At 38.8% G+C, this 24,773-nt stretch overlaps 2 protein-coding genes across 2 annotated transcripts; one reads left to right on the top strand and one right to left on the bottom strand.

The window, feature by feature from the left end:
* Positions 1-1,260: 1,260 nt before the first annotated feature.
* Positions 1,261-19,009, bottom strand: LOC136279463 (b(0,+)-type amino acid transporter 1-like). Its single transcript, XM_066163293.1, has 10 exons — positions 18,395-19,009; positions 14,493-14,618; positions 13,537-13,636; positions 13,373-13,417; positions 12,930-13,053; positions 12,625-12,731; positions 12,279-12,375; positions 11,727-11,882; positions 10,476-10,653; positions 1,261-2,358 (listed from the first exon to the last, which is right to left on the bottom strand). Exons 1-10 carry the CDS (start codon positions 18,942-18,944, stop codon positions 2,282-2,284), a joined length of 1,560 nt encoding a protein of 519 aa, XP_066019390.1. The 5' UTR covers positions 18,945-19,009; the 3' UTR covers positions 1,261-2,281.
* LOC131775424 (retrovirus-related Pol polyprotein from transposon 17.6) lies at positions 4,338-9,978 on the top strand. Its single transcript, XM_059091530.2, has one exon. It carries the CDS (start codon positions 5,157-5,159, stop codon positions 9,453-9,455), a length of 4,299 nt encoding a protein of 1,432 aa, XP_058947513.2. The 5' UTR covers positions 4,338-5,156; the 3' UTR covers positions 9,456-9,978.
* Positions 19,010-24,773: the final 5,764 nt, after the last annotated feature.

Here is a 24,773-nt window from a genome sequence, read left to right as displayed (position 1 = left end):
AATGAAATAAGTGGAGGTTGCGAAAAGATAGTGTTAAGAGCTAATGACAGTCAGCACGCATTAGACAAAGAGTGGCAAGTCACCCAAAATTTTCTTTCACTCTTACTTCCATATTTTGTAGCCCAACATTTTCTAATAATTGTGGTGTAGTTTTTCCCTGAAATATAAATTAGTTTTCGAGAAATGATTTTTTTCGTTCGATCACTCAAATATGCAAATTTTCACCCTGAATATTACCCGTGTTGTGTGACCTCATGTAATGAATAAACTTGACCTCCAGTATTTCTGTCAACACAATCCTTTGTTTTATCATCTAAACTTAATCCCCTGTTATTATTGAAGCTGGCAAAGAAATATTTATTTTTTTGGTGAATATTTTTGTCCGACAATTCCTACGTCGAAAAGTAACATCAAAACAAAGTCAGTTTTAACAATGACCGATATGACAGAATCTACTGTGCTTCGAGTTATGGTTAATAAGTTACTGTAAAAATTTCCTTGTGTATTTGTGTTGTTCTATCTTGAGACGAACTCAAAGTCCGGCAAAATTTACTTTCTAGCGACTATGAAATATACATGGTGTGCCTACTTGTCGCCATCGTTTACTGGCATAAATCACCACAATTTGGAAAAAAATCTAACTTAACACTCTTACCTTGTACATTACCACGTTAACGCTTACCACGTTACGCTTTACCACATTCTAGCCAGATTTGAGTTCCAGTTTTTATATCTTCTCCATCTCATCATATCAGTTGCATGACGAGCGTGACACATTCTATCAATCTCCGAAATACCAAGAGATACGTTTTTTTCCTCTTCGTATGATATCTAGAAAAACCTTTCAAGAGCTACTGCATTTAGAAAACTGCTGAAAGATCCATCAATGATTCCTTTGCCGGCCGAAGTCAAAGAATGGTTACAAAAGTCAATTTGATTGACAAGCTACATACCGATTTAGGTAATTATCTGATGTGTAAGCGTCTCATCTTAATTGCTAACATGGAGATTTGCTGTTCATTTAAATCGTTCGCTGATGGAACTTGTGGGTTTAGTTATCGAGAAGAACGAAGTCTAGGATTCTAGCTGAAACTCATTTGCATTTCCTCGCCGATTTTCATACAGGAGCTAGAAACATTTTACATTATTTGTGAGGTTTGCCCTATGCTCTTAATCCAGATGGGAGAGGGAGGCTATCAAAACCCCTGCATGACAAACTCTCAAGTTTTTCAGCATGTTTTATTTTTTAACACTTGTTATACTAGTGTCTGCATTTAACGATTACTTAACAGCATAGTGCACCTAAACTTAAATCCTGCCGAAGGATTACTTACAACTCTTAGCTATACAAGATTCTTCAATAAATCTTTTGAACTTACTCTACTTAGAGCAGGTAAATGAATTCTTATGTGTAACTAATATACATTCATCCCAGCTAAACGTTCTCCACAAAGCGAGATGAGCTCTGATGTGTTACTAACGACTATTTTATAACAGTGGTTTTCTTTAAACGTAAGCTTTTCCTTGTGTGGTAATTTGAACAACAGCATAACCTAACTATCTAACAAAAGCTTCACTATAATTGATGGACTGATCAAATTGCAAAGGATATACATACTTGAAAAAGAACAAGTAAGCACTGTTCTCTCTTTCATATTTTTTCATTCAGAGAATGTTATACAAAAAGTGTAGTGAGGTTTTTTTAATAATATATGTAAATATCTCTAGATTTCCTTCATATAATAATTTTTTGTTTCAACAAAAGTTCAAACGTTTAACACTACCTGTAACAGGTATAAGAGCAGTTGTGAATCTATGATACTTTTCAGAAGTATCCTCCACAGCTCTTTAACACTTTGACTCCTAAGGGTGACTTGCAGATAATTTATCATAACAATATCACCCCTGAATCAAACATTAGGTCCCCAAAAATGATAAGCAACTTAACTTCCTAACTGTGACACAAGTTCTCTCGTCAAAACTACTGATGCATACTGAAATTAAGGTGTAAAAGATTAAGAAGTGTACCAGCTGGAAAATAGTACAAAGTAACAGGAAAATGTACTATGGTTCCATGTTAAAAGAAAAAATAGCTAGAGGATTCTCTCCTATGGACACTTCTCATGAATGTCTTATTCCAGGTGTTACTTGCTAAATGTCAAATCTAATAATATTTATGCTATTGAGATTGAATAATATGTTAACCCTCATCATTACCAGCTAAACTGCATTTTAGCAACGCCAAAGAAGAAACATTAACTACTGAATAAAATTTCTTGAGTTAGACTTGGACTGGAAGAGTGTCTGGATCCTTAAAGGCTATGTTTCCCACCCGCTGGCACCAAGAAGTGAATGCATCTGTAAAAGTGAGTAAAAGAGGAACATTTAGAAAATAGGGATAAGTGCTGGAGTGAAATGATCATAAATGACCATAAGTGACCAAGACAGAAATTTTCATTACAATATCATTACAATACCTAGCAGACAAGTGATAAAAATAGAGAAACATATCAATTTGGGGATTGTTAGTTGATCAAATATCAAATTCTTTAAACCAACATCAAGAATTATATGGCAGACAGTAAGCAGAGTTATCAATGAGGTCTTGGGAGTGAAAGGGTTAATTAATTTTGAGTTGCATTTTCAAAATACCTTCAATATAGGTGTAGAAGGCTCCAGGCTCAATTTTTCAAAAAGTCCCTTTTGGCCACGTCAGTTGTGAAATAGTCACCATAAAAAAAATTCCGGTTGACATTCAAAGTTTATCTCAATAAAACAGTTCAATTTGATGGCTACTCATTTTAGATTTATGCATAGTTGGGAGTTATGGAGTAATGAGAGAGAAAAGAGAAAGACGAGTTATTTATGTTAGTTTGTTTGATAATTGTACGAAGGCTTGATAAGTTTTCCATGTTTCTTTTTTCCTTTTTCTCTTTAATTTTCTAAATTTGATGGTTGCCAATGTGCCACTTTTGTTGAAATTTTGGTTGCCAAATATATTTTTGACTTGCAAAGGCAACCAAAATAGTTGCAGCTTAGAGTGCTAGAGTATGAGAAAAAATTAAGCTCTATAGAGTAGAAAAACATTAAAAAATGAAGGAAAACACAAATGAGGACAGAGATGGCCAAAGATTGGAAGAGTAAAGCAGATTGCCAACAACCATCCTGGAAAATTTGGGCTTCATTTTTTCAAAATGGACAACCTGTGATTGTAGCCTGTTCAATCCTTTCACTCACAAGATATCAATGTATAAATTCTCCTTTTTGTCCGCTATGATGAGTAGCACAATCACCATACTCACTTCTGTAACATGTATGGAAAATGTGAAAATTGCTAGTTTGGGACAAAATCACTTCTTTAGGTCTGTTTTAAACTCCCATTTAATATTACAACTGATTTATTTCAAACTATTTTATTTTTGTCACATTTGATTCAAATTTGTATTTACCCAGAATCCCTTGTGGGTGTGGTCTTTTTCACAAATAATCAATTTCGAGTTCACTGACATAGTAAAAAGTAGAAATAATAACATTTTGTATTACATGGAGGCTAGTATCTCCTCAGTGAGATCAACTGGCACTCTAAAAACAGACTTTCTGCCTCTTTTTACAACTTGAAGATCACATCACCATTTTTCTCTTTGAAATTCAGCTCTCTTTTCGTGATTCTTTTCATTATATTTTAGATTCCTTAGCCTATTCTTTTCCTGCTTTTTCCTCCTCCACTCTTTGATCCTCGCAAGATTTTCTTCCTTTTCGTTAACCATACCTCTTGTCAAGCGCACTTGAAGCGATTTTTACAGATTGCTAAATCTCAGAAAAATTATTGAGCTTGAAGACCCGGCGACCCTTAATAACGTCGCAGAAACCGCCAAAACAGGAAAGGTTACTATAGCCGCAAACGCTAATCACTCGTATTTCAAACTTTACTAGAACAAACTTGACACATTGTTGAATACGGTAACTGAAAATGACAAAATTACAAACACGCGAATGAGCATAAAATAACTTACATCGTATGAGTGAAAGTACTGGAAAACGACAAAGCGAAACAAACAAGGATACTTACAAGACGAATGTGACCAAACCAAAGACGAAAACATGAAACCCAGAGCTAGATATGTAACGATAATTTTCGCAAACTAGACAACTAACCAAATAAATTACGCGCAACCAATATATCTACGATATGCAAATACATATCACAAGTGCAAAACTGGTAACTGACAAAGGACACTAATGAAGACGAGAAAATAAACACCTAGCACAAAACTATGAAACACCAACACTAACAAAAAATGATAATACAAATTCTAGCGCCTACAGTTCAGTACCAAGCTATTTTCGACACGGAGATGAAAAGATGAAGGCGAAAATGGCGGAGCAAACAGCAGATTTCATAGCGCTATTGGTGGCATTTGTGGCGAGACTCCGTTCTCAATATGGCGTCAACATGGTAAAAAGCGTAGCGACTTGGTCAAAAGTGAATATTTTGGCCGTTTCTAAAGATATGGACCTGAAAACTTGGAAATGACAAGAGAAACTTATGAGCATTGAAGTGTAATCGATTTTGAAACCCGACTTTGCCGTTTTTGAAGTATAGTAGCGAAGGGGAAGGTAAGTTGATGAAAAATATTATTGCGTAATCAGGTTTTAGAAAACCGTAGCGACTGTTTTACACTGATATTTCTCCGTTTATAGTCAATCCTTTAGACTGATTTTTCGCTATTTTAGAACATCAAGTATGAGCAATTGGTTAATGTGTTTTTGTTCCCACAGGATTCCAGTTCAGTCAATCTACGGACAACAACTTGGTGTACTTCCAAATTCTGAAACCCAGCGTTACACAAAGGATACTTAATGTAATATCCAGTCCAGTATTCCTAGATTTGCAACATAGTTCAGTTCGCACATGCGCATTAGCAACACTTTGCATTACCACGTTGTCAGCTCGAGTCGGAGAAGTTTGTTCTATTAAAGCATTGTTTATACTGAGAAGACTAGCGGTTGTTACACTGGCGACGAGGATACCACACTAGATTAAGCACAAAGAAGAAAGAAGAAAGCTAGAGAAACCAAGCCAGAGAGTTTTGAAGCCCAGCGAGAGAGGCTAACAAGACAAACACGTCAACGCTTGAATCAATCGATCGACAAACATGCCCGACACCGAAGAAGCAACCGGCGGCACCGCGCCAACAGCACCAGTACAAGTTATCACAGCGACGAGAAATCTCAAATCTCAACCATTCAACCCGGGAGATGACCCAATCGGCACAGGTAAAGCGTGGGACGACTGGCTCGAAGAAATCGAGCGCGAATTCAGATATTTCAAGATTACGGAACCCCTCGACAAGAAAGATGCACTCATCATTTATGGCGGGAAGGAAATCGCTCGTCTGGAGAAAAGCTTACCGAACCCAACGGATGGCGGTAACGACTATGAGAAGCTGAGGAAAAAGCTGAACGACTACTTCAAACCCAAGAAGAATAAACACCACGCAAGATATGTATTCCTCAAAATGAGACCAGCACATGGCGAAACAACGAACGCGTACGCTGCACGTTTAAGAGAGAAAGCCAACGACTGCGAATTTGAAGCAAACTGCGATGAACGAATCCTAGAACACCTCATCCAGACAACGCAGAATCGTTCGCTAATCCAGAAGGCTATTAACAAGAAATGGGATTTAACACAGTTCCTCACCGAAGCTGCACAAATCGAAGACACAACACTTCAAATAAGCGACATGAAAATTCCCCAAGATGTGAAGAAGGTCGGAAGACAGTCTGGAAAGTGGCATCCGCCCAAGAACGATGGAAAAGACAAGAAAAAGCAACCATGTGGATACTGTGGACAAACAGGCACACACGAGGAAGGCAAAAACTGTCCAGCATATGGGAAGAAATGTATGAAATGCCAGAAGTTTAACCACTTCAGCTCAGTATGCAAGTTCAGAGGACCTCCCAACAGCAAGAAAAGCCATGGGCACAAACACAGTCGAAAACCACCAGAAACCTCTAGGGACAAGCACCGTGTCAAGCGAACCACAGAAGAAGATGCTGATAACTCAACAAGTTCCGATGACGAATTTTTCTGCCAAGCTGTACGTCATCTTAAGCAGGTGAAGAAAATCAAAACAGATAACGAGAGCAGAACTGTGTCAGTGAAGATAGAAGATGTTGATGTTAGAGTTGAGCCGGACAGTGGTGCAGAGGTGAATGTTACGGACGAACACCAATTCAAGGCACTGGCAAATCGATCAAGCGTAAAGCCAACACTACATCCAAGCAAAGTGAAGCTGAGTACCTTACAAAGTGAGCTTCCCGTGAAAGGAGAATTCACAGCTACCGTAAGGAACCAGACCTGCGGAGCAGTCGCAAGATTTGTTGTGGTCAGGGGTAGAATCAATTCCCCACCGCTCATCAGCAAAGACACCCTCAAAGAGCTAGGTATGCTACAGATCCGCGAAGATGGCTCTTTTGCTGAGACCAATGACCTGAGAATCCAGGAAGAGTTGCCAGACATCAAGAGTGTCAAGCAAGCTGTAATACTCAATCCCGAAATCAAAGCAATCACTGATCGATACAGCGATGTATTCAAGGGCATTGGGAAGATACGAGACATCAAGAATGGAAAAGAGTTCTATTCTAAATTCAGCATGAGACCAGAAGCTGCTCCTGTAGCCCAGAAACCAAGACCAGTCGCATATTATTTGCAAGATCCCTTAAAGAAATGGCTTGAACAGTGTGTAGAAGAGGAGATATTTGAAGAGGTGCCTGAAGGTGTACCGGTAACATGGTGCTCTCCATTAGTAGTTCAGCCAAAGCCAAAGTTCAGCAGCGTAGATAAGGAAGACCTGGAACTACACATGATTAGGGCCAGTGTGGACCTCAGGATACCCAACCAATTCATGGAGAGACACAGGATAACCCAAGGAACGGTTGTTGAGGACTTTATGTACAAGTTCCACGACTGTACCATCTTCTCCAAATTTGACATGAAGCAGGGGTACCACCAACTGCTTCTCGATCCAGAATCCAGAAAAGTCGCTACCTTCAGCACACCATGGGGGAACATGCGACCAAAACGTCTAATCTTTGGAGCAAAAGCATCGCAAGATCTCTTTGATGAAGCTATCTACCGAATTTTCGGAGACATACCAAGGTGCCTCAACCAGCGCGATGATATCCTGATAGGAGGGAAAGACATAGAAGAACACAACAAAACATTGGAAGCCGTTCTGCAGAGAGCAACAGATTTTGGCGTCACTTTCAAGCCTGAGAAGTGCCAATTCGGAGTGGAAGAGATAGAGTTCTATGGGCATAAGTTCACGAAGAACGGATTAAAACCAAACCCAGAGAAGGTCAGAGCCGTGAAGGAAAGCATCCCACCAGAATCGAAAGAAGCTGTGCGAAGCTTTCTTGGCATGACTGGGTATTTATCAAAGTTCATCCCCAAATACGCATCACTAACCGCACCTTTGAGACAGCTGACCCACAAAGATACGAAGTTCAAATGGGGAGCAGAAGAGAATGAAGCATTTGAGAAGCTCAAAGCAAGCATAACAAGTGAAAGCACAATGGCGTACTTCAACCCAGCCAAAGTTATTGTTGTGAGAGTTGAAGCCAGCTACCATGAAGGACTATCAGCCGGATTATTCCAGGACACAGGCAATGGCCTACAGCCAGTCCACTTCATTAGCCGCAGCATGACTGACACCGAGAAAAGATACAGTCAGACAGAGAAAGATGCCCTCTCCATACATTGGGCAAAGAACAACCTTCTGGGAGCGCCAAAATTCAAGATCATCACAGCTCACAAACCATTACTTCCATTGTTTAACAAGGCAGCCATGCGACTTCCACCAAGAATAGAAAAATGGGTAATGGGAATGCAAGATGTCGACTTTGAGCTAATCTATGAACCTGGAAAGGATGAAGCCGATCCACTTGACTTCCTGTCGAGACACCCTTTGCCAGAAACTGGAAAGGATACCATAGAGAGAGTGATCAAGTACACGGTGACAGCCGAACATGCTGTTGTTGTAGATCACATCAAGGAAGAAACTCTCAAAGACACCCAGCTTCAGAAACTTTCCATCAGAATACTCACTGGAGATTGGGAACAACACAAGAAGGACCCAGACATTGCACCATTTTATAGTGTACAGAATGAGTTGTACGTAGTCAATGACCTAATCTTCAGGATGAATCAGATCATTGTCCCAACAAGCCTACAGAGAAAGGTCATCAAGGCAGCACATCACCTGGGACACCTGGGAATGACAAAAACAAAGCAGATGTTAAGAGCAAAGTATTGGTTTCCAACCATGAACAATACGGTAGAGCAGATCATCGGTCAATGTTACGAATGTCAGGTAACCACGAAGCAGCACAGACAGGAACCCATCAAAGTCACAGACATACCAAAGAAACCCTGGGATGTCATATCTGTAGACTTCAGCGAACCCTATCCTGACGGTCATTATAACCTAGTGGCCATTGACAAGAGAACAAGATACCCTGAAGTCATGAAGACTCACTCGACAGCATTCCAGCCGACCATGGAAAAGCTCAAAACCATGTTTGCCACTCATGGGACTCCAAGACAGCTACAAAGCGATAATGGACCACCATTTAACTCCAGAGAATTTGCCGAGTTTGCCAAAACAGAGGGATTCCACCATCACCGAGTTACCCCAGAACACGCACGTGCTAACGGAGAGGCAGAAAGCTTCATGAAACTACTGAATAAGACTGAGCAGATCGCTCGTCTCATTGGGGGAAAAAGCAGTGTAGCTGTTCAAGAGATGCTAACAGGCTATCGCTCAACACCGCATCCTGCTACTGGCGTGCCACCATATGAAGCCCTAATGAACAGACAGATCAGAACCAAACTAGATCACCAAGCGAGGGAGTGCAATGAGAATCCCCGTGACACAGCCATCGATAAGCGGGATGAGAAATACAAAGATAAGATCAAACAGAATGCCGAGAACAGGAACACCAAAGAGCACAATTTCTTAGTCGGAGATCATGTCCTGTTGAAACAGAAAAAGAGAAACAAATGGTCTACCGCATTTGAACCAGCATTCTACAGAGTAACTAGAATAGACGGATCAAGCATTGCAGCAAAAAGGATCACAGATAGACGCGAAGTGTACCGTGACGCAAGCCAGTTCAAGATTGCTAACTCACTGATCCAGGAAAACACCAGCGAAGAAAATGAAGACCAGGAAGAACAAAAGAACCAAGAGGATTGGAGAGAGAAGATTCTACTGAATGCCAACCCTCACTCAGTCCAGGAGGAGACTAAGGAAAGCAGCGCAAAGGAAGCAGCTAAAACCAACACCAGCGACAAAGCGGACCAGAGCAAACAACCTATGCCAGCAGCTGCGACCAGACCAAGGCGTGATCGAAAACGTCCAGAGTATTTGAAAGACTTTGTCACCTAAAGACTGTACTTTAACTGTACCTAACATGGAACAGAAAGGACTGTGCTTTAAAATAGCATGCCTAGTCTAAGTTAGGACACATGTTTTAAGTTGCGTTGTTTTTCACTTAAGGAAGAGACTATCTCGAAAGAAAAGGAGAAATGTAATATCCAGTCCAGTATTCCGAGATTTGCAACATAGTTCAGTTCGCACATGCGCATTAGCAACACTTTGCATTACCACGTTGTCAGCTCGAGTCGGAGAAGTTTGTTCTATTAAAGCATTGTTTATACTGAGAAGACTAGCGGTTGTTACACTTAAGAATGATGAATCTTTTCTATTCGTTTTAATAAACTTGAAATGTCAAAGTTTTGCTCAAATGTAGTGTTTATTGTGTGTTATCATTAGGTGTAATTTGTTTAGTCAAACGAGCTTTCTTTTCAGTGAAAAATGTATTTCAAAAATTTTACCACTGATATTGTGTTACGCGTTACAACCAAAATTGGCTCGATTTTTCATCTTTCACGGGTATTTTCTCGAAGACAGTAATGTGGATTTCTGATTTTTTACTTTTACAATAATCAATAAAAACAACTTTACCTGTAAGCAAAGATTTGGCTTCAATGAAAATGTAAAACAGAAGAAATCATTGAAAGTTTGCAGTCAACCCCCTATGGGCATGGTGATTGTGCTACTCATCTATGTATTTCTTCTACTACAGATAGTGAGAATTGGGATTACATCAAATTATACCACTGTCCTTGTCCATCTGCCTGAAATTGTGCTGATATTGCACAGAGAAATTACTCATTGATTGCTTCTGGAAGTGAAAGGGTTAAGAAAAGGTGAAAAATTCAGTGTTGTGACTTACACTCACAGAGTGACACTAAAATATTCCAATGAGTTAGAGAATGAAATTTAGGAGCAGAACCATCAGTAGTTTTTTTGCACAGCTGCAGTAATCATCACATTGGAATTATAATACCTGCAAGGAGTACAACAATTCAAAACAGTAGTTCCTCAAGAAGATTAAGCCTTTACCTGCAGCATCGAGGATGAATTTTGGGGCAACATCACTGCCAATTAACAGCCAATAAAAAGGAAGACCTGCTACGACGACCGCCAGAGCAATGAGTGATCCCCAAGGATCAGTTGTGATCGGAGCCACTACCAGGTAAATAGAGGCCAGCAGCATTGAAATTGGTACAAGTGAAAAAATCTGAGAAACAATAAAAAGAGTAAGAAAATTAGTAAATTATGACATTCACTTCTCAAAAGCCCTTTCCTAAGCTTACACGAGTCAGAGGTCTGGTGCTAAAAATTAAGACTTGAGAATGAGGCTTAGTGTGAGGTGGCTCTCAATGGTATGAAACAAAAAGGCTGTGCTATTGAAAAATTGATGCCTGCCCAAGACTTCTAAAAATGCAATGTGGGCTAGTAAAATATTGTTTGGAAGAGAGAGGCACTCAGTTAAGTGATATAGGCAAAGGAAAGGGAAGAGTATATTTGATACAATGAACAGAAAATTCCCCCCAAGAGTTTTTATTTTTTGCACTGTCAAGAGCAACTTTGCTCTTAGCCTCATTCTCGCACCCTAATTTTGGCACCATATCTCAGACACATGAGAAGTAGGAAATGGGCTGTTACGGTGTTGTAAATCAAGCCTAACCCTAAACCCTAAACCCTAACCCTAAGCAAATCATCATTGTTTCACACGGTTTATTCTAGAAATTGGCCAATGAGGGGCAAATGGGTCCTATCAGTAATTTTAGGGGGGACCTTTTTCAATGCTGTCATCTTGAAACAATCCAGGCAACTGAGAAAGCCTGGATCCTTGGGTCTATTTTTCATTCTTATTTTGCTCCCCAATTGATGCTGCAACATAAATTTTATGCGGCACTTCTTTCCAATTTGTGGAAATCCTGCAAAGCTACGCTCTAGAATAAACCCTGGTTACAAATATGAGATAAACACCCAGTGAGAACTCAGAGAAAGACAAGATGTCTAAAAGCACTAATATTTGTGAAAGGATGGCTCAAGTTTATAAAGCAATTACAAGGCTTTAAGACTATGGTTTACTGTCAACAATTATTTGATACCCTTTCTGAAAGTCCAGTGTAAATATAAAACTCCCTGTGAACCAAACAAAATAGTTGCTTTGATAGGAAAAATAACCACTGCCAGACCATTATAAAAAAACTCCGAAAATAAACTAGTTTTGCCTTCACTTTTTTCTAAACATCTCACTTATAGAAGTTCTCCTCACTTCCAGGTGTTGATTAGGGAGCTTACCTTGTAGGGTCTGTTCATGTTTGGTCTCTTGTATCGCAACCACAGAAGGGCAGCAAAACTACCCCCATGAAACAGCCATCTATAAAAGTTAAGGAAATCCACCAAACTTGAAAAGCTGCTTGCTTCTGGAATCAACATGATCACAGAGATGAGAGTCTGGTGGAAATAAAGAAAGTAAAATTTAAGTCATATAACAGAAAAACAACAAAATAATCTGACTTGTGCATATGACCAGGCAATGCAGACAGTGAACAGGAGAAGGAGGGCTAAGCTTCTTTTCAGGTTCCCATCCAGGGTTGGGAGCTGGATGCCAGCTGGATCTTGGCTGGCTATTGCTGGGGAAATGAAAAAGTGTACTCTATCCTTGAGCTGCCTCATTTGAAATTTTAGCTGGCAGCCAAATTTTTTAATACTACTGTGACTGAATAGAGAACAGAAATTGGTATTGCTTCAAATTCTTGTTTTTTAGAAACTGAAAAGTCCAGAAATTAGAATTCTTGCTACATTCATGATAAGGCTTGTGTTTAATAATGAAACTGCTGATTCACTCACTGTAAAAAATTGAGATGGGAGAGGGGTAAATCTTTTAACATGAGTCATGGCCAACAGACGAGGCATTAGTCCGTCTTGTGCAGCAACAAACACCAGCCTAAAATAAAAAATAGCATTTGCAAGGTAAATCAAGAGAAGCCTTAGCCAACAGAAACAATAGCTTATTGTTCCTCCAAAATTGCCCAGTTTAATGGTTCATTAGGAAATAGATTTCTTACCAATCAGAGGGCGGGTTGTGGGTCAGTTATTTCATGACAACACATGTCATTTGAATGAAAAACTGTCAAAAAACAGCTGTGCAAAAAAAGTAGTATAATTAAGTTGTTTAAGTACAACTGAAACTCACCTCCCACTAGTAAAAAGAAGGCCATTTACAGCTCCAAAAGTTGAACACACAATAAAAACGACAGGCATTAACCAATTGAATGGACCAAGGTATATGTTTCCAAAACTCTATAGAATGTAGAAAAAATCCTAACATCAGTAAGCATATTCTCCATACTGATCTTTGTACATTTCCTGAGGTGCTACAAAGGAGAAGGTTTAGAAGCAAACAATTTTGAAAGGAGACAAAATAATATCCAGCCTTTGGTCTCCAATGAAAACTTTTGTGTACAATAAACCATTAAAATCCCTACACAGAAAACTTACCACGGCCACTGCATCTGATGCTAAGATACCAGATGCTCCCAAGACCGTAATATATGCCACATTGACCAACAGGTAACACACAGTTGTGAGGGAGATACCAATCACTATTGCCCTCGGCATATCCCTGAAAAGTACCATTTAAAGAATGCCATACTGATCAATTCAATAGAATACGCTTTATGTTTATGTTTATTGATGTTGAGCATAATGTAACAATGCCTCATTCATAACACTGTAACAAGAAAACCTGCAAATTTGGTTGCAAATTCTTACATACTGGATGTTTGCTTCTGTAGGTTTCTGTATCTGCATTTCATTTTACTTTGTATTTGAAAACTTGAAAACTATCTTCAAACTAGGAGCAGAAACTTGACCCAAAGCTGTACCTGGCTGGCAGTAACTTTTAGGACTGATGAACTGAGAAACCTTCAACAAGTACTTACTTTTCTGGGTGTTTCATTTCCTCTACACAGTAGTTGAGGTTGTTCCTTTTAATTAAAAAAATATCATGCAAATTAATGTTAGGTCATTAAACTCAATTTTTTAGTACAATCACATGAGTTCCAATTAAGTTTCTTATAATTTGATAAAAAGCACTTCTACTCACCATCCATCATACGCCCACAGACCCAAGTAGAAGGCCCTACCAATCTTTCTAATATTTGTTGTGGAGCCTTCAAAGCTGTTTTTAAAGCTCTCTGTCTTTCCTAAATGAAAACCATGAATGGAAGTTTTAATTTAGACCTGAGATAATTGTAGTGACTTAACTGGGGTGTCTTAAGGACATGTAATCAGTTTGTCCTATGCAAGTACTTCAAGGGGAAAAGGTTTTTAACCCTTTCCCTTACAAGATCCTGTTAGTGACCCTCCTCACTGTCTGCCACACAATTATGATGATGTGAGTTTGGAGAATTTGGTATTGGATCAACTAACAATCCCCTTGTTGATATTTCTATTTTTTCTCATCACTTCTCTGCCTGATATTGTATTTATGATGAAAATGAAAATTCCCTCTTGGTTTTTCACAGGAAACAGAGGGTTAAAAATATTTCCTTGAGAGATATTTAAATTCCCCACTCAGTTTAGCACATTGAGACCTGATAAGCTATATTTTTAGATTTGGTACACAAAGTTCATTGCATGTGTTTTGGTATCTACACATTTGGAATTATGATTGATTGTGGTTGAGATTCTATCTTTACAGTGTGTGTCTGCACATCTAGTTACTAATTTTAGGATGGTTCACAATAAGGTTTTTTCAAAATTGAAGCAATCAATAATGACCACAAAAGTAGGGCGTGACAGGGGATATTTTAAAAATATATGTATAAGTATTTGTGCTGTAAGGGAGTATCTAATGCTGAAAAAGATATATGCTAAATAACATTTAGATTGTTTCACATTTTCACCAAGGTCTGTATAATTTTGACTTAAAACAAGGAAGAAATTTTCTGCCAAAAGGGAGCCACAGGCACCCCAGGAGCTCCTTGTAATGCTCCAAAGTGACTTTGAACCACATGAACTGATGTGGACAATAGGTGAAACATCCTGCTTCAAACAAACCTTTTCCCAGTTCTACAAATCCAATGATTGTGATCATTACAATACAAAGAAGCTTGGCATATGTGAAGATGTCCTGTATCCTTACAGCCCATTTTACACTCCAGCAGTTTATAACCAAGAGGATCACTAAAACCAGGGAAAAAAAACAAAAATATTGAATTCTGTAACTAAAATATTTGAACTAAAATTAATAATTTGCAGGTCTAAGTTTGCAAATGAGGGTTGCAAAGATCACAAGAGAAGATTGGAGTCAGAATCTATCAATTTTTTGCACTTTTTTATTCCAACCAAGTATCAGCATAAAATAACAGTTGTTGTATTCAACTGTCAAACAGGAATCAGCAAAGTTACATTATTACCAACATTAAAATAAGAAAACTTGAGACATTTAGGTCTAAACAAAAAAGGAAAACTCACTAATCTGTAAGGCCTTATTCCTGAGTCATAAGATTTTCCCTTGTATTTTAACAAAAATAACTGTTACTGACAGTAAATTACAGTTTCTTCCCCTTCTTGTACCCACTCTCTAAGTATTTGCTAGCTAAGATTGGCTTTTAAAATAAAGGGGCACAAAGACTCTCACACCAATTCGAACTAAATTTGTATCAGAAGAGTGCAGAAAAAATATCAGAGCACAACTGAACTATTTCAAATTTATTTCAGGGTGCTTTCGATTCTCTGGGTATATTTTTATTGCTTGTGAGCCACAGATTAATAGGAAAATGTTGTGCTATGTCAGCAGGGAAGTGAGAAACCTGGCTCATGATTAGCCATGGATTGATAAAGATAGATAAATGAATGCCGCAGTACCTTTTTACAATTTGCTGTGTTGATTTATTGATCTTAATCAAATTCTGGTCAATTGTCAACTTTCTAGAAGCACATATACAAGGCTGTGCTCTAAGGAAAATTTCAGGGAGTCCTTCGGGCTCCCAAGCATTTTAGCTTGGGTGCCCAGGCCTAAAAGGTGGTTGCCCAAATCAAAATTTCGGGGAGCCCTTCAGGCTCCCAAACATTTTAGCTGAGGTGCCCGGGCCTCCTAGTTGGTTGCCCAAATTAATAAATCAGTCAGTTAATTATTAAAAATTAAACTAGTTATAGTTCTCACTAGAGCTGCCCCCGCCCTACAGTACCATTTTTTTTTTCGAGTTAGGCTTGTTGTTTACAGTTGTGTAATTTTTCTGTTATGCTGTTACGGAATTGCGGCTCAGTACTTTGGTGTTAGTAATTTTGCATCTCAAAATACTACAAGTGTACAAAATGTAGTTTTGTGAAGTGCTTGGGGTTTTTTTTCTTTTGCTGTGTGGTTTAACTTAGGATTTGTTTGTTCTTCACGATCAAGAAGAAGCAGAATGTAGGGACTTGGGTGAGTTTTAACATTGGAATGTTATAGGTGGCATTGGAGAACAATTTATAGACAGCATTGAAGAACAATTTTTAGACACAAAATTATACCTTAAGAGGGCCTACATTCTCTCTTCTCCAGTCTTCCTCTATACTAGGACAAATCTCGTGCCAAAGACGCCGATCCTAAAAGTCCTCGCGCGCGTGTCTTTTTACTGGCAGCCCATGACCATTTGCGGGAAAAACGTTGATACCTTGCCGCCGTGCAAGCGATCAAATCGAGATTTTTTCTGGTTATGATCTACCGAAAATACCCACATTCTCTCTTCTCCAGTCTTCCTCTATATTACACGGGGAGTCCTAAGGTGCCTCCTCGGGTTTTTGGCCCTCTGGGGCCAAAAACCCTGCGGGGGCAACAAACTGTTTTCGTAACGAGTCAAATAGAACTATGTGCATTTATTTATTGTTTTTATGTTCATGAAACATCATATCCTTTGACCTCCTGAAAACCTATCATCACTTATAGTCAAATAATTATTTAATTCACACTTACAGAAGCAGTGCAAAACAATTTTTTGAAAAATGAATAGTATACATATACCAAAGATAATCTGATAAACCTAAAACTGTCTCGTTGAAGTTCAATTCAAAGCATTATGTAAGCTTAGCAAAACACTATTTCGTTTGAACTCTGTATACTTAATTCTTTAGAAATTCTAATTTTATGGATTCGGTCGATTTTATTTTTAGTGCGTGATACGTAATAACTTGTCACGACACCAAGGACAATGCGGGACTTATAGAGTTTATACCCGTTTCTAACAGCAGAAATCGCCAGAAACTACGACGGATACACGGGGCATGAGTAAGTTTTTATTGATTTTACGTGTAAAATATTCAGATTTCGAAATATTTATCGTTGTAAATCGACCATATGTCGTTCCCCATACTATGCCTTATAACGTGTTCAAATTTTCAACGGTTCCTCCCGTAACTTAACACCGAGTCACACAACGTGTGACGCGTTCATGAATTCATCGTTGGCTTTTTCTCGAGACGTGAGCTTGGGCCGCCTGTGTCAACTCTAGAATGTCCCTAGCGACGAACTTACATTTGAAATAAATGAATATCAAATTACTAAACATGGATGATGCAATGCAATCGCGTGAACCGCCAACCTTTGATTTAAGTTTACAACTATAACCAAAACAAGGCAGAAGTTCTCCTGGGATTTCGAGACAAAAAAATTCGATGAATTTCATTACATGTTCTCCCTACGAATATCAGGCGACAATCATTCGATTGACGAAATTCAACTGCCATGATTAAGAACGAAAAATCCAACCACGTGCGTTGGCATGCAACACGGAAGGAAGGATCGTTTTGTTTTCGTGATGAAAGATTAAAATCAAAATGGTCACAAGACTGATTCTACGAATGGAAGCACCATGCGATTCTTCATTCTTGGCGAGTAACTCGAAACAAAAGATTTTAAACTAGGTCAGCTCTAAATGCTAAGAAGAATAAAGGGTTTAAAATCTTACCAAGACAAGAACAGGCCAAAAGCTTCATGAACAGTTTCAGAACACAACTCAATGAATGAACATAAGGAAAGCGCGCCTTTTCAAGTTCGATAGCAAAACAGTGATGGTGATTGGTTAATAGAACAAAGAGAACTTGTTAAACCAATCAAATTTGAAATAGAATGGCGCCAAAAAGTATTGCGTAAGTTATAAAGAAAACACGAGCGCAGCACGTGGAGCGGTATCGACAGAGACTACCTCCAGCTGCAAACAAGTTGATAAAGCTGGGTTCAGTTTTAATATTGCATGTCATTAGGATGTCAGGAATACAATAAACTAATATTGTAGACCAATGGATTATAGATATACACATTAGACGAGGTTAGCGGCTCAATATTGTGCGATCAAACGAAGAAATTAAATCCCAATTTACTTAAATGACTGTATAATGGTCGTAAATATAATATGTCTCGTTCGAATTGAACAGCGAGTACTAATTTCAGTTTAGTGTTCCATGACGGTCACCAGCTGCCTTGTTTCAAAATGAGTGGGCTACTGATACTTTAAAAATAAGTGTAGGGCCCAATCGCAAACGTTGTATCTTTTGAGGGCGATAGCCTTGGGTTGCTTCAAGTGATAAGTAAAGAGCTTTTCAGTATCTCAAGAGTTCAAAATGTTATTATATCTAACACTCATCTATTAAAACCGATGAGAAAAAAAATACTTTTTCTGAATTCTGCTGAATTATCGTTGGAACCCTGACCAAACGTGTCGGAGAAATTGACGAACTGAAATTAGAGAAACTAGAAAAATTAGCTAACTGAAACCAATACAAGAAACAGGCCAAAAGCTTCATGAGGTACGCCGGGGCTTCACAATCTGGGTAAAATGGCTTCGAGACGTATTCAGCAAAAGTGAGAGCGATTATGGCTCCTGATGCCGGCCGTATAATTAACACAGAGGTCCAGGCGAACAAGTAAGCAGGGATCCGCTTAGCTCTAAATGCTAAGAAGAATAAAGGGTTTAAAATCTTACCAAGACAAGAACAGGCCAAAAGCTTCATGAGGTACGCCGGGGCTTCACAATCTGGGTAAAATGGCTTCGAGACGTATTCAGCAAAAGTGAGAGCGATTATGGCTCCTGATGCCGGCCGTATAATTAACACAGAGGTCCAGGCGAACAAGTAAGCAGGGATCCTACCAAATGCCTCCATAAGATAGGAATATTCGCCACCGGATTTCTTTATACAAGTTCCCAACTCGGCGTAACACAAGCTTCCGAACAAAGCTAGCAAACCACATCCGAGCCAAATCAGGAGAGAAGCACCGATCGAATTTGTTTCCTCGAGGATACTTGTTGGCGATACAAAAATACCAGAACCGATCACTGTGCCTACAATAAGGCCCACTCCATTGATAAGAGAGACATTCTTTCTCGGTGCAATTCTCTGTTCGCCATTCTCTTCCTCCAAGAAAGGCTCTTTAGTCTTATCGAGGGAATTCGACTGGTCTAAGCTCTCGCTCGAGGTCGATTCGTTGGCAAGCTTCTCACCAATATCAGAATTAACAACGGGAACAGGAGGCATTGTGGAAGATATAAGAACAACTACGATCAACTTCTTTCCTAATCTCCTCACTAGCGTGCGTTTCAGCACACAACTCAATTAATGAACATTACAAATAAGGAAAGGCCATAAATAGAACACATTAATTGGTGGTTAATAGTATAACCTTTGAGCTTGCCACCATAAAAAGTAAAAAGGACTTTAGCCCTTAGGAAGCTAAGCAAGCTTTTACATGAGTCCCACATCTTTTCTGATACGTTAACAATAAAAAGAACCTGTGTACCGCGAACATTTCACTTTCAAGAGAGACATTTCACTTCCACTTCTGAGAATTTGATGGTAAAGCAAACAATATCCCTTTTCCTCTTTCCTCGTATCACCTTCTTATTTGAAATTGCATTGATATCATAATTAGAATTTCCTCATTGATCACTTCTTGGATTGAAAGTGTTAAACTGATGCAGACTCAAGCACCTCCGTCACAGGATATATACACACGATTAGGTTCACTCCTGCGAGGGTCTCTAAACTATCGTAAGCAGATTAAAGGTAACTTTTGGTTCCAAGCCGAAATTAACGGCTGAGAAGTGATCGATGAATGAAGGAGGTAAGTTTCTAGAGAAACAAAGCGCTGCGTCGGTGGGAGAGTATAACAGGGTAATTTAGTATTATCAACTGAATTGATAACGCAGATTAGCCATCGTAAAGAGTTTAGAAGCTGAAGTTTCGAGGGTTACACCCTTCGTCAGAGCGATGGGAGGAATTGTGGATTGTGAGAGAGTTTTTATGCAGAAAATGGAGCTACGCTATTGGTGGGAATATAGTGACGAGAAAACAAGAATAAATTAGTTGAATGAAGAGTGCTCGTTGATAACGTGGGGATTAAGAGTGCCGACTTAAAAGATAAATTTTTTGTTCTAGAGTTTTGCGGCTTTCCGAACTGCCTAGATGGAGGGAAAGGCCTAAAACTGCCTTATGCTGCTTCGAATGATTAAGGAGATTAAATTGCCTAGCGATTGATTTGGATGCGCGCTTGTCATTTCTTTCTACTTCGCGAAGGTGTTCTCGGAATCGGTCACCCAGTCGTCTTCTTGTTTCACCAATGTATAACTTTTTGCAACAAGTGCAAGTTATACAATAAATGACATAAATGTAATCTTTGTGGATCTCTTGGGTCCCGATATTTTCTCTACGTTATGAATGAAAGGACAACGCATCGTGAACGAGCGCATTTGAACGTTCCAGGTTGGTCATTGGTTTGAAATGAACTTCCAACCAAAAAGTTGCCTGTGTTCAGTTTTGTCACGTTTGAATGAAATAAGTGGAGGTTGCGAAAAGATAGTACCAATTTCTGAATCGTTTTGAAGTAAGTTAACCCTTTAACTCCCATGAGTGACCATAACAGAATTTCTCCCTACAATATTTATACAATATCAACCAGATAAGTGAAGAGGATAAAGAAGAATACCAATTTTGGGTTAATTAGTTGATTCAATACTAAATTCTCTAAGCTAACATTATAAGAATTGTATGGCTGATTATAAGGAGAATTAAAAATTCGATCTGGGAGTTAAAGAGTTAAGAGCTAATGTCAGCACGCATTAGACAAACAGTGGCAAGTCACCCAAAATTTTCTTTCACTCTTACTTCCATATTTTGTAGCCCAACATTTTCTTATAATTGTGGTGTAGTTTTTCTATGAAAATATAAATCAGTTTTCGAGAAATGATTTTTTTCGTTCGATCACTCAAATATGCAAATTTTCACCCTGAATATTACCCGTGTTGTGTGACCTCATGTAATGAATAAACTTGACCTCCAGTATTTCTGTCAACACAATCCTTTGTTTTATCATCTAAACTTAATCCCCTGTTATTATTGAAGCTGGCAAAGAAATATTTATTTTTTTGGTGAATATTTTTGTCCGACAATTCCTACGTCGAAAAGTAACATCAAAACAAAGACAGTTTTAACAATGACCGATATGACAGAATCTACTGTGCTTCGAGTTATGGTTAATAAGTTACTGTAAAAATTTCCTTGTGTATTTGTGTTGTTCTATCTTGAGACGAACTCAAAGTCCGGCAAAATTTACTTTCTAGCGACTATGAAATATACATGGTGTGCCTACTTGTCGCCATCGTTTACTGGCATAAATCACCACAATTTGGAAAAAAATCTAACTTAACACTCTTACCCTGTACATTTATAATTTTATGAGCTTTTTCGATGATCACGTTACGCTTTACCACACTCTAGCCAGATTTGAGTTCCAGTTTTTATATCTTCTCCATCTCATCATATCAGTTGCATGACGAGCGTGACACATATTCTATCAATCTCCGAAATACCAAGAGATACGTTTTTTTCCTCTTTGTATGATATCTAGAAAAACCTTTCAAGAGCTACTGCATTTAGAAAACTACTGAAAGATCCATCAATGATTCCTTTGCCGGCCGAAGTCAAAGAATGGTTACCAAAGTCAATTTGATTGACAAGCTACATACCGATTTAGGTAATTATCTGATGTGTAAGCGTCTCATCTTAATTGCTAACATGGAGATTTGCTGTTCATTTAAATCGTTCGCTGATGGAACTTGTGGGTTTAGTTATCGAGAAGGACGAAGTTGCATATCTCGAGTCATTCCCTTGCATGGTTGTTAAAAAGACATTTCAAGTCACTTGCGGAGTTGCAAGTTTTCAGATCCAGAAAATGAAGTTGATCTTATTTTGTCGTTTGCCGGTGTCCCAGAGGATTTGGACCCCCCAACAAAACTGAGTGAAAACATCATCCTTAACATTCTAGTACAAATGGATGATACTTTACGTTCCAGTGCGTACTAAAGTATGTTTTTAATTAAAAATATGCGTATCGTTAGTGCATACGAACTGACATCCCGTCGGATGTTTCTTTTGACCAAGGGAAAATGGGCAAGAATTTAGTTAAATGTCCTCGCAATAGTCTCCACTATTGTTATGACGTTTCGTACCAATGTTGATTCGCATCAGAAGAAGCAAAGATTTATTGTAACAATTTCAATAGTTCGAATGCAGTAGTTTGTTCACATCTAATTCTTGCGTATACTGTACGACTCGTTATAATAAATGCGGTAGAATTGAAACGAAATGGCTGGGTTTTTTTACCTTTATTGAGGAGTGTTGGGTTGTGATGGAAAAGAACATCGACAAAAAGCTTGCAAATAAAATTAGTTACCAAATATGATACAAAGGATGCTTAAAATGAAACTTTGTTAGGGTGGTCCAAATCTGCGAAGGGGGTTCCATATCCGTTCGCGGATTTGGACGGGGTGGGGGTCAAAATCCGCGGGGGGTCCAAATCCGCTATGACACTGGCATCTTCGAGACGCTAACAGATATCGATGATTTTACAATTTGCCCCACACGTATAGATGTTGGGTAGAGTTGTGGTTCCAATAGTAGATGTAGAGTGCCTAAAGAGGTGTCCGGCCATTGCAATGGTAAGGTTAAGTCGATTCCAAAAATCGATAGGGAAATTGGCAAGCGTGTATCACAGGTAGCACTCATGATGTCTGGAAAATTCATACAGCCTGGCTCCGGTAAGTAGGCTACTTACCACCGTGAGCAAAATTACGCGCTCCGTCAGACTTAGGTCAATAGCCTACCAAAAATCCAGACAGAGGCGGAGTTTTCTATACTAATGTCTGAACATCCTGCCGTTTGGCGGGACGCGTTATTATGCACACGGTGGTAAAGGGCCCTTCCGCACAAGCTACTAGACGCTGACAAAACTTGTTTCTCTTAACCCAAAATCACATAAAAATTTGTCCTTGCTAAATTTCAAGTGTGCTTCACGTATCATCACCCCCGGGGGACACATTTACATAAGAGGGCGGGGGTGCGCGCCGGGAATTGTGAAAGGCCCCTAAAAGTTTTTATCCCCAGAGCATCACGCTTTGCTCTCCTGTCTAAATACTATAAACTTCAATAGCGTTGAAGCAACAACTTGCTTTTAACTGCTTCGTTGCCACTGAAACAACAATTAGTGACCAAAAAAGGCATATTTTCTTATATTTTCAATTCAACATTAACAAAAATCTCTATACAGGGTAAATATTCATTTGTGTCAGGATAAATTATTGGGTGACTAGCTTATGATGTAACTGGGAGAGGGGAAAACACATCGCAAAACCTGGGCTCCTGTCAAAAAGTATTACCCAGGCGTAACGTAATCATTGAAACCGCTAATAAAATCATAAATAAACAAGGTAAGAGTATTATGTTAGATTTTTTTTACAAATTGTAGTGATTTATGCCAGTAAACGGTGGCGACAAGTGGGCACACCATGTATATTTCATAGTCGCTAGAAAGTAAATTTTGTCGGACTTTGAGTTCGTCTCAAGATAGAACAACACAAATACACAAGGAAATTTTTATAGCAACTTTTTAATCATCCTTTTGTCTTTTAAAAGCTCGAAGCTCAGTAGATTCTGTCATATCGGTTATTGTTAAAACTGTCTTTGTTTTAATGCTACTTTTCGACGTCGGAAAAGTATGTCAGACAAAAATATTTGCCAAAAAATAAATACGGTATTTCCTAGCCAGCTCCAGTAATGATAGGGAATTAAGTTTAGATGAAAAAACAAAGGATTATGTCGACAGAAATATCGGAGGTCAAGTTTATTTGTTAGGAGGTCACACAACTCGGGTAATATTCAGGGCGAAAATTTGCATATTTGAGCGATCGAACGAAAAAAATAATTTCTCGAAAACTAAAATATATTTTCACAAAAAAACTACACCACAATTATAAGGACATATTGGGCTACAAAATATGAAAGTAGGAGATAAATCGAATATTGTACGACTTGCCACGATATTTCAAATTTGTGCGATGGATGCTGACATCCTCTCTTAAAGTTTTTACGAATGATAGATTTAAGTGCTTGGTTGTGAGGGTGAAATGTGATCAGAATTTTCCTTCTCAGCTGTTTGTATTGCTGACTGTCGATGACTTTGTTGGGCGCGGTGGTGGCCCGCTTGAACGACAGAAACAGGATGCCACGTTTATGGTAAAACTGGCACATTGCGTCTGATTTTTCGGAAAAAACAGAGTCGTCACTACATAAACGACGAATTCTGAGAAACTGCGAAAAAGGTATGGAGTTCTTGACGTATGATGGATCCGAAGATGAATATAACAAGTAACTATGTGAATATGTAAGTTTGTAGTTAACACTAGTGCTTAAACTGTTGCCTTCAATTGAAATTTTGGTGTCTAGAAAAGCAAAAGAAGTGTCAGAAATTTCTTAGGCATATTTCGGAGCCGGGTGAAAGGAATTGACGGCGGTTATAAATTGAGTGAGTTCCTCTCTGGTACAGGGCACACACAGTTATTATGCTCCCTATTTCACTCCAAAGAAAAAAATTTTAGTTGTTGACTGCATCGGCGCTACCTCTTCTAGCGACCGTAGAGTTCAGGTTTAGGACCACGATATTGACTAAAAAAATTGGTGTTCGATAAAACCTATGAAAAGATTTCGTAGCTGGGTCCCATTTTAGTACCCATGGCTACCCCATAAGTTTGTTTGTAGTAGTTTCCACAGAATGAAAAGCAATTGAGTGTAAGTACTGGTTCGGCTAGATTTCTTTTCAAACGTTTGTTTTTTGTGTCTCTGTATACATTACCTAGTTTCACAGTTATCATGGGAGGAAAAATTTTGGGCTTCGTCTAGTTCTTGTGTAATGCGGGGTTCACTCAACCAATTTCCACCCCAGTTAGTTTCGGGAGGTAATGTATGGCTGAGAGTTCCTGGGATCGAGATTGTAAAGTTGCCAATTACAGGCTTGTCCTAAAGACTCTTCGACTG

This window comes from Pocillopora verrucosa, chromosome 3 (assembly GCF_036669915.1).
Source record: "Pocillopora verrucosa isolate sample1 chromosome 3, ASM3666991v2, whole genome shotgun sequence".
NCBI lineage: Eukaryota > Metazoa > Cnidaria > Anthozoa > Scleractinia > Pocilloporidae > Pocillopora > Pocillopora verrucosa.
Note: the sequence above shows the minus strand (reverse complement) of the source record. Positions and strands in the feature narration are given on the sequence as shown.

Bases quoted from the DNA above. Each gene is read 5' to 3' on its own strand.
- LOC136279463 (XM_066163293.1), bottom strand. From the start codon at position 18,944: ATGCCTCCTGTTCCCGTTGTTAATTCTGATATTGGTGAGAAGCTTGCC. The intron at 12,732-12,929 runs GTAAGTTTTCTG...TACATTCTATAG, and splicing joins CATCAGATGCAGTGGCCGTG to AGTTTTGGAAACATATACCT. The intron at 12,376-12,624 runs GTGAGTTTCAGT...TTTTTATTTTAG, and splicing joins CTTCTTTTTACTAGTGGGAG to GCTGGTGTTTGTTGCTGCAC.
- LOC131775424 (XM_059091530.2), top strand. From the start codon at position 5,157: ATGCCCGACACCGAAGAAGCAACCGGCGGCACCGCGCCAACAGCACCA.